Source organism: Patella vulgata, chromosome 7 (assembly GCF_932274485.2).
Source record: "Patella vulgata chromosome 7, xgPatVulg1.2, whole genome shotgun sequence".
Taxonomy (NCBI): Eukaryota; Metazoa; Mollusca; class Gastropoda; family Patellidae; genus Patella; species Patella vulgata.
In genome coordinates, this window is record NC_065885.2 from 19,226,046 (window position 1) to 19,236,802 (window position 10,757).

The window sequence follows — 10,757 nt, forward strand, 5'->3', positions numbered from 1 at the left end:
GGGGGGGGTACCTGACTGGATGACGATAATCTTGTAAACAGCGAGGCTTGAGGCAAAACAAGTTAGAAAAAAAATATCTTACACGTGGGTGCGAGTATGTTGCCTCTTTGGGTGAAGGTAATCTTGTCAACTCCAAGCCTTGAGACAGAACAGATGATTGAAGATAAGGCAGCTATTTAAAACGACCGCCTGATTATAATGGTTATTCTCTAAACGTTTGGAAGGCCAAACAGGCAGGTATGATAACATTATTTTCATTTATTGTTAAATATGGAAGTATACAAGCGTCGTTTAACGCTACATTATGTAAGATCTAAATCTGCCTATTGCAGATCTTTCGTTTGGCCTCAAATGTTATATAAATCATTAGTTGGACATTTATTCACATGCCAAGCCCATAATGAACTTAGGGCCCAGTTCCTAGAAAATTCTTAAAGTAAGCACGAAGTCATGATTCACTTTTTCTTACGTAAGAAACTTACAAAAATACCGTCCCTAGAAAATTCTGGAGACCATTCTTACGTAAGCACAAGTCAAGTATTAGTATAAGCACATTGTGACTGGTAAAGTTTACCATAAACTGAGACTACGATGCTCTTTAACGTCATAAAAACAACTTTGGTATGCGAATTACGTCATAAATTTGTCATCTGCTTCATTGCCGTCATATATGGTTCATTTAAATGCATTTGACATGTCCCCTATACACATATAAAATGTGCCACAAGATAAAATACGCAGACACATACAAACTAATTGAATAATTGTGAGAGCGCCTGATCTTAAAGTAGCCTGTGTGTTTGTAGCCTATTGTTTACTAATTGGCAAATAAATAAAATGGTTTCAGGGTAGAAACGAAATTTTCTATAGCCTAGCATTCTTAATTTCTTCTGGAGAAGGATTTTCTGTCTTGTAATTGTCTCTTTGGTATCAAAAGGTGTCGGAAATGCCGTCGAATAACTCTACGGTCAGCCATCTTTTTAAAGCTGAAACAGACTTAAGGTTGGTAAGCAAGCCGTATACCTTGCTTGGGACTTGTGTTTAGATTGACTATTTTTAAGAACGAAGTTGTGCTTAAGTTTTTTCTTGGAACGCATAATAACGTTCTTGTGCTTACAGTGAAGCCTACTTAAAATATAAGCACAAGAACGTTCTTAAGAATGTTCTGGGAACACAAAATAAGGTAAGTTTACTTAAATGCAAAGTCTACTTAAAATCTAAGTACAAGAACGTGCTTAAGAATTGTCTAGGAATCGGGCCCTGGTTGTGATTTTCAACTGGATTTAAACACGATAGCCAGTTTATACTTTAATTAAAAAATGAATAATTGAGACTTTGTTTATTATCGTAACAACAGTGGCAATGGCACTCGAGAAAATACTATTCTTCAAACGGCCATAGTTTGGCTCAGAAAGTAGTAATTTGACTGAAATTGTCTATATATTCCATTTTCTATTGTTTAACTGATATAGCAAGAATTACCTGCTCGTTATCGAAGTCTTACATCCGGATTCCTGGTCGATTATTTTTATCTGATAACGACAATTTGCAGTTGTTTTCGTTATGTGTAATACGAAGGTATCCGCCATAAAACGCCACATGTCCAGTCATGATGATCTTTTATTCATAAAATCCGGGTTCAAACCAGTCATCAGGAAATGGATTCATAATTTTTGCAAATCATTTTGTCAGGTTTCAGAGTTGACTTAACCATATATAAATACAATCATTAAATATACAATAATAATATATGGGATTTGTCTGCTTAGTTCCAGATAATGTTGAAGTTATTAGCATTCGTTGCAGTGGTCGCATCATCAGTCTGGGCAGCAGGGCCAGTAACAGGTAAACGTTTAGTAAATTTTAAAAGTTATTTAAGATTATTCGCATGTATGTAAAACACGTTGTTCCACGCAAATAGGGAACGGGTGTATATCTTTGGTTACTACTCGAAGATCATTGGCTAGTTGTTTCCCCAAATATTATGTTGGACAAGAACAGATATATCAATTCCTTACAAGATAGTCGGCGATTTTGATGCATTTGGCGGTCAAATGCAAGCATTGAAGATATGTTGAATGAGTTTGTATGCCCCCACAAATTACCATAACTTCTGAGTAATTTGTAATGATCAAGAGGAAGTTAGCTTAGAATAAAACGGCTTGTACCAATGTCTACTGTGGAGTTCCCATGGTTGTCAATGATTTTAGCTTAGAGTAATGAATTCGGTACACGAAACAGCACATGGATACACGTAATACATGTTATTACTTAACTGTGATGTTTTCAATCTAACAGTTACAGGACTCACATTATTTATAATACGTTAATCTGTGTTTTGTGTGTTTTACCAAAAAACTAAGGTGGTGGTCATCCAGCTCACAACTATGCTAGCGCTCTGGGTAAATCAATTTTATTTTATGATGCCCAACGTTCCGGTAAATTACCCCATAACAATCCCATCCACTGGAGAGGTGATTCAGCTTTACACGATAAAGGCGATAATGGTGAAGATTTGACGGGTGGATGGTATGATGGTTAGTAAATATTTCTAAATCTTTACATATATGTGTCTGATATGTATTCGAAAATGTTTTATTGGTTTTAACAAGTAGTTTCTAAACACCGAGTGTGGTCATTTCCAAACTATCATTTAGTTGATAAGAATTTTCCTTTATCATTAATGTTTCAACCTGGATAGTGTCTGCGGTGCTAACACGAAAACATAGCTTGACGCTGGTTACTTGGAATTCGACGAAGAGGTGACTGAAACATCTCTATTGAAAAGTATTGACACTCCGTTTTCCCTTTCTTTTGAACCGCTAAGCAGCGTATAATTCCCTTTTCCTTACAGCCGGTGACAATGTAAAGTTTAACCTGCCAATGGCCTCGTCAGCTACTATTTTATTGTGGGGTATGATTCAATGGAAGGATGCCTACCAATCAGCTAATCAACTGAATCAGATGTACGACATGATAAAATGGCCGTTAGATTATTTTCTCAAGTGCTGGAATCCTCACACCCACACTTACTATGCACAGGTAAATGCATGCATTGGCCGAGTTTAAACACACAGTTAAAATAAACTTTTTAAGAATAACGCTCAACGACTACCGTGGCAACTTTAGAAACTGGAAAACTGAATATGTTTGACACGAAACAAAAGTCTGTGTGCAAATCTGAACAACACTAAATGATTTAAACCTGGTTAAGTCAAAATAAATCATTGAATTTGGGTTAATTTGGAGTAATAAGTCAATTAATAATAATACAAGCTCTATACGATTCAACTTGAGTCCCGAAAGATTAAGCGAATGCCGGTTTGTTTACTTATTTTTGTTTCATTATGGATTACTGTGTCGACACGAGAACACACAATTGGTTATATCCCAACAATTACTGACGTGATGTTTTGAATGAAGTCATGTTCGCATCCCACCAAAGCGATCATATTATAAAATCGACAGTTTCACTTTTTATCCACATCATAGTAGGGGTATATATATATTTAAAAATGGTCGCATTGATACAGTGATTTATGACTGAAATACGTCTAATAGAACACGATCGAATAATATGTCGTAGGGGTTCATTTAACATTGTTGTCCCCCGCCTTTCGAAGAAAGCAGGGGACTATTAAAATGGGTTCGTCCGTCTGTCTGTCCGTCCGTCCGTCCGTCTGTCTGTCCGTCACACTTTTTGGGACACAATAACTCTCTTCCTAATTGAGCTAGAATGTTCAAACTTGGTGTATGTGTTTATTAGGTCAATGCCTTGATGGAGTTCGAAGATGAGCATTTTCCGCTTAGGGTAAGCAGAGATAAGCAATTTGATTGGTTGATGCTTTGGGACACGATAACTCTCTTCCTAATTGGGCTAGAATGTTCAAACTTGGTGTATGTGTTGATTAGGTCAATGCCTTGATGGAGTTCGAAGATGAGCATTTTCCGCTTAGGGTAAGCAGAGATAAGCAATTTGATTGGTTGATGCTTTGGGACACGATAACTTTTAATTGAGCTAGAATGTTCAAACTTGGTGTATGTGTTTATTAGGTCAATGCCTTGATGGAGTTCGAAGATGAGCATTTTCCGCTTAGGGTAAGCAGAGATAAGCAATTTGATTGGTTAAAACTTTGGGGCACGATAACTCTCTTCCTAATTGAGCTAGAATGTTCAAACTTGGTGTATGTGTTGATTAGGTCAATGCCTTGATGGAGTTCGAAGATGAGCATTTTCCGCTTAGGGTAAGCAGAGATAAGCAATTTGATTGGTTGATGCTTTGGGACACGATAACTTTAGTTCTAATTAAGTGAGATTGATGAAACTTGGTGTATAGTTTCATTACAGTAATACCTTGACTAAGTTTGATAATGAGCATTTTCTGCTCAGGGTAAGCAGAGCGATACGCAATTTGATTTTTATATGTGTCCTCTAATTATTTTCCTATTTCGGCGGGGGACATCAGCCTCACTGTTGGCTTGTTGTAATTGTCAGGTTGGTGATGGAAATGCTGACCATTCATTCTGGGGTCGACCAGAGGATATGAAAATGAACAGACCCGCCTTTAAAGTAACTGCAAGTAAACCAGGAAGTGATGTTGCCGGAGAAACCGCCGCCGCTTTGGCTGCTGGATCCATTGCCTTTAAATCACATGGTAAGCTTAGTAAAATATTGGCCCAAAAGAATCATAGACAGTTTCAAACGAATGAGTACATGGGCAAAATTATCCTACCTCACATCGGACACCCAACACAGAGAAACAACATGACAAGATATTAAACCGCATTTAATTCCATTCCATTGTATAATGTGGATTGCACGAAATTATAAAAAAAACGTCCTTAAACAACAAACTGTGTTATGCGGGTCTACCAATGATCACGGTGACCTGGTTAGTATCAAGTGGATGCGAAACCCATTTTTCTAACACTCTATCTGCCACCATCTGTTGCTTTTCTACATTTCTTCTTTTGACATTTGTTGACGTATTTTGTGTATAATCGAAAAAAGGGTTTAAATTTACATTTTCTACCAGGTTTTGGTGTATATTCATGATTTTTAGGCGGATTGATAACACGGCACAGTTTAGAGCGTGGTTACGCGGAAATGTAGGGCGGATAGTTACACGTTTACTAGTATGCTGCTTCATGTTTGTGTATCACAAGAATTCCTGGGCGATCCTCATACGTGTTACCCTGTCTCTGGTAGAAAGTGTTAGCCCAACGACAATTTTGGGAAAAGTTGGAGTCAGTCAAATAGACGAAAACAACCATTAAAGTAAATGGCGAATACATTATACATGTAGTTATTATTATCAGCAGCTATTACTGGTCTATGAATTACACAAATGAGATTATGATAATCACTTCCGGGAGAATGAGAATAGTACGTCCACAATGAGAATAGTACGTCCCACGGTTTAGATCACTGCATGTTTCTCTTTGAACATAGTATAGAGAATGAAGTCCTTTAGCTAGAAATAACATGATGATTAAATGGCAAGAAAATGAATTAGAACCAGCGAACACAATTATGTATTTTAGTATTGTTTTTTTTAAATTAGATCATGGATATTCTGGAAAACTGCTTACTGCCGCCAAAAGTCTGTACACATTCGCTAAATCCCACAAAGGAATTTACAGTCAGAGCATCCATAATGCTGCTCAGTTTTATTCGTAAGTTGTATTAAATTTGATAAAATAAAAACAACGCGTGGATCAATGAGTGTGATTGATCACGATTTTATCATTTTGTTTTTGGGTTTACATTGTAACAAAAAGTATTGGAGTATTATGTGGAGAGAGCACCGAACATGACGGCTTCCCCGACATATTTAAATTGTAACTTTACATCACAAAGTCCGTCAATCGATGTGCAAGTGTCTAAAGAACAAGCATGGCTAGTTTCATGTCGATCGTACTCAAATTGATGGAGAATTAGGTTCCTTTTCGAAGAGGTACAAAAAGTTGAAACTAGCGAAATACACGTGAGGGGTACTATCCCTTTTCCACAATATGGCTTTAATGTTCTTGCCAATTTCGGATTTTTGCTATTTAGACACTTCAGCCTTGAAAGACGACATGGAAGTGCACTAATAATATTGTATTTTAATACGACCGGTCAGGCGTATTTGCCAACGCTGATTTGGGAATCTCATTATTTAAAGGACAATGATGGTGCCCACTAATTTTACATATGTGATGACGTGATAAAACTGGTTTCATCAAGATTAGTCCTGTGTTGTAAGTTAATAATTATATCAACTGCGTTATTACCTATAGATTGGATGCGCATGGCTGACAAATTGAATTAAAGTAATTCTGTACATTAACAGATCTAGTGGTTACAAGGATGAACTGTGTGAAGCTGCTATATGGTTATATAAAGCTACAGGAGATAAGGGATACCTGAATGAAGCTAAAAGTTATCACGAAAACGCCTGGGCTTGGGCTTTATCGTGGGATGATAAGAAAGTTGCTTGCCAGGTAGACTGACTTATATTGTTATATTAGTTTATGATTTTGTTACATATCAATTTTATTTGATATATCACATATTTCATATAAGTGTGTATGTGTGGTGGTGGGGAGGGGGGGGGTATAATGTGCGTTATCTTTGCTATTTAGGAGCGTGATCCCGTGGGTTTACGTGACATGAGGCAGCTTCACCAGTCTAAACCGTGGATATTTCATTTATGTAGGTTTACTCTTACTTCAAATGTACAAACAAAACCTGTGCGCATCGGGATTATTGAAAAAGCCACACAAGTCATGAAATTACCAGGCTCGTGTTGAGGGGATGCAAATTTCCATTACTAGTGTTGAGAGTGGAGGCAAGATTTACACTTCCCTCTCAAAACAAGTATGTTTTGTGGGTTGTCCGTGCAACAGGATACAGATCGCAACTTGCTTAATATATGCATTGGTTTTATGGATTGTATTATGAATGGAACTTATAACTAGATCATGGGGTTGCGACAACTTTGTCATTCGTGTGTTGACGTATTAGTTTTTTTTTTAGCTGTTGTTGTTTGAAGCCACTAAGGACAACGCTTACAAGACGGAAGTAGAGGGGTACTTTAAGGGTTGGCTACCTGGTGGCTCTATCAAATATACCCCTTGTGGATTAGCCTGGAGGGACCAATGGGGTTCCACCAGATATGCAGGTAAGTTCGAAAAATATATTTTTTTAACTTTTATTTCTACGAATTTTGGCTTCATGAAAGCATAAACATTTTATTAAACAATTATAAAACGGAACACTACATCAAACGAAAAATCTGAAAAACAAAATACTTATAGCTTGACTATATTTATTAAAGGGATGTTCACTCCACAGTGACGTCCACTCCACAGAAAAATTACGATATATAAATACTGCCTAGACACTGTACGCATATTCTTGATATCGTGCATCATATTATATATCTCCCCTATTCGCATCATAACGTTCCAAGAAGGTTGTTGTGTCAAAATGGTTTAAGGAGTGGCGAATGACAGGGTCTTACACGAGACAGGGTATGTTACTCTTTCAATGAAATACAGAGAGAGAGAGAGAGAGAGAAATGAGGTTTAATGTCCACTCGACACAAACTAACATATGGTTTAATTTTATTTCTATAATTCGCTTGCGCGTAGGGGTCTTTAGCAGTGGGAGGAAACCGGAGGACCCGGAGAAAACCCACGAGGTTGGACAGGCGACCCTACTCCTTGTCACGTACAACCGGGGATTCGAAACCACGCCAGTCGACTCAATGACAGACTGTATGATACAGCGCGCGCACGCTAACCATGCAGCCATCCCCCCCCCCCCCCAATGAAATACAACTTTTCAGTTGCAACAATTTGGAATATTCACACAACTTATCATGGTGTGTTTGTGTATGTAATAATTATAAATCTTTCCGCAGCTAACTCCGCATTCGTTGCTTTAATGGCTGCTGATCATGGCATCAACGCCCTACAATACCGAAAATGGGCCCAGAGTCAGATCAACTATATTCTTGGCGACAACAATAAATGTTTCAGCTATATGATTGGTTTCGGTAATAAATATCCATTGAGACCTCACCACAGAGCAGCGTGAGTAGAATTAATTCACATATCTTCAGAATGAACAAAATATAGTAAGATTCGTTTCAGACCATTAGAATTTCGCCTCTAATCTCAGCACTACGCTGCAAACACCTCCGACAGATATAACGTCACTACAGGGTCAGCCAAATCGCAGCTGTGTTAATCTCTCTAAGTATAATTTTTTTTTATTTAGACTTGAAATACTTGAAATTTTTAAACAGGAATGTGGCCAATTGGAAATTAAAATAAAGACGTACTAAAATGCGATTTACTTATAGCAGACCTATTCAAAACGGGGTATGGAAACTCCTGTTGTCCTGTTGGTTTCAGATCAGCGGAAGAGTAAAGGTATATGTAATGGCCGTATGGGGACGTTAAAAATATTGAATAGATTGATATTTTTCATTTTAGATCGTGTCCTAATATACCCCAAACATGCAGTTCTAATGTACTCCACAGTTCTAGTCCTAGTCCTCATGTGTTAGTTGGAGCTCTAGTTGGTGGACCAGATGCCAGAGATCAGTATACTGATAAACGAGACGATTACGTCCATAATGAAGTAGCCTGTGATTATAATTCGGGCTTCCAATCAGCTCTTGCAGGTACGTTGTCTTTTAGTGGTAATCTTTGTCTCCTGTATCTTTTGATAAGGTCGGTTAATACTAGTAGGCTACTTGTTAATTTGATAACCAACTACTGATAAGTCAACGTGTTACAGGCCAAGTTCACAAGGTCGAAATAAAATGTGAGAAGCAATAAAGAGACATGATGCGCTTACTACTGTGAATCAGGGCTGTCGGTAATTTTTCACAGTTGATTAGCAGCACTGCTAATCAAAAAGTCCAATTTCGCCAAATTTGATTAGCAAATATAAAAATTGATTAGCAGTTTTTCAGTTTCAACATAAAACACCTAAATAACAAGAAATTACTTTAATTCATAACAAATATGATGATTAGATTTCATTCTTAGATTTTTTTTAGCACTGCCACATGTAGTTGTGACAGTTTGTGAATGTGAATGTCTGAAGCCAAATCTTGGCAGTGACTTCCGAAGCCCTACTCATTTTAATTGTTATTTCTTTGTTACGTTAGAAATCTTCTTTAGAAAACAATTTCGTCAGCTTTTTATCGTGTATTACTATTTTGGTTCAATCGCGCGCACCTTTATTATTATTAACTAGACACACGCGATATGAACAATAATATTTTACGGGAATTCTTACTTTGATTTATCATGTTACAATACGTTAAGATGTATTTAGTTTTATAAATTTTATTTACAATACGCGGGCATACACTGGATTTATTTCTTTCAAAATGTTTTCTGATATAATTACTTGAAATTGACATGTCCCGCAACGTGAGTGGTACTACTTGATTCCCTATTTCCGGTTTAATAGTCGCTATTCATAGAGTTATGTCCCTTTATTATATACATGTAGTATAATGAATTGTGTCTGGGTAGTTCGAGAAGAAAATGTCACACGGAGAATTCAGTTTTGTTTATAAAATTTTATTCGGCATTTTATACACGTTGAAAGTGGATTATCCTTGTGTCAATATCCATAATGACAGGCATATTAATGATTCGCAGTTACTGCGAATCAAAAACGTTAGATTTTAATTTTTGATTAGCAACGGACAAAATATGTATCGCAAATTGCGCTGCGATACTGGTTGTCGGCAGCCCTGCTGTGAATTTAAACGTACCTTGTCAGATTTCACAGAGTATACGAGTGGGGTTAAATATTCCAGTCTAGTTTAATAGCCTTTATACATCTTAACGGCATTCGAATATATCGCCATTTCAAATCACAGTTTTGAAAATAATATAAAATCCTTTGGTGTTAAATATACTAGTAATGTAAAGCTCAAAATATTAAGCTTTTTTGAAAATAATCAAAAGGTTGTGTTTTATCGGCAATACAGCTTGTATGCTAGTACCAACTATATGTGAACAGAATTTCACATAGTTGCAATAAAATAAAACCAAGTACGAACAATCCAAACCATAAGACAGAATTCGAAGTCCTAAAAAACGTTATAGGCAAAATAGTGTACAATACACGACAAACAGTGGTAACAGGTGTCCGGAAGAGTAAGCTTATATATTTATATATTGATTTCTAAGGAATGTATACCTATATTTAGAATACATTAATTTTTTATTAGTATCATCTCAACAGTAATTTACGTATAATTATTATGTGTGTATTTTCAGGTTTAACCCATTTAGTTCACGTGAAGAGTCTTCCACAAGCAGATAAAGCTAAATGTAAATGTTAGAAGAAAAGAAAATCTCCAATAAATATAATTTTCGTTTTTGTTCTGTTATTATTTGACAATGTTTTCTTAAAGGGCATATGATTAATAAGTTCAATGTCGTGGTTCTCTTACACATCGGGGGTCACCGTGGCTAAGTGAGTGAGACACTGGCTCGCGAGTGCACTGGGTTGACATGGAAAGTTCATTGGGATTTTTCGGCGTGATTTCCCTTTGTCAGTGGTGCAGAACAGAGGGCCTCACAAGGACACCTGTCTGGTCGTTTTGATGGGTCGAAAAACCGAGTTCCCGTGTACACACCGACATGCACGTAAAAGATCCTTTGAATTCGATATAAGATAGGGCACAGCCCGATTTCTGGGCAAAATGTCCCCCATAGAACACTGTATGGTGTATT

General features: G+C 37.0%; 1 protein-coding gene across 1 annotated transcript; it reads left to right on the forward strand.

Annotated features, from left to right (window-relative positions):
- The first annotated feature begins 215 nt into the window (after window positions 1-215).
- LOC126827700 (endoglucanase A) lies at window positions 216-10,399 on the forward strand. Its single transcript, XM_050557159.2, has 11 exons — window positions 216-237; window positions 1,770-1,845; window positions 2,364-2,537; window positions 2,855-3,042; window positions 4,495-4,654; window positions 5,564-5,675; window positions 6,335-6,485; window positions 7,021-7,165; window positions 7,910-8,081; window positions 8,487-8,677; window positions 10,299-10,399. The coding sequence occupies exons 2-11, from the start codon at window positions 1,779-1,781 to the stop codon at window positions 10,361-10,363; spliced, it is 1,425 nt and encodes a 474-aa protein (XP_050413116.1). The 5' UTR covers window positions 216-237; window positions 1,770-1,778; the 3' UTR covers window positions 10,364-10,399.
- Window positions 10,400-10,757: the final 358 nt, after the last annotated feature.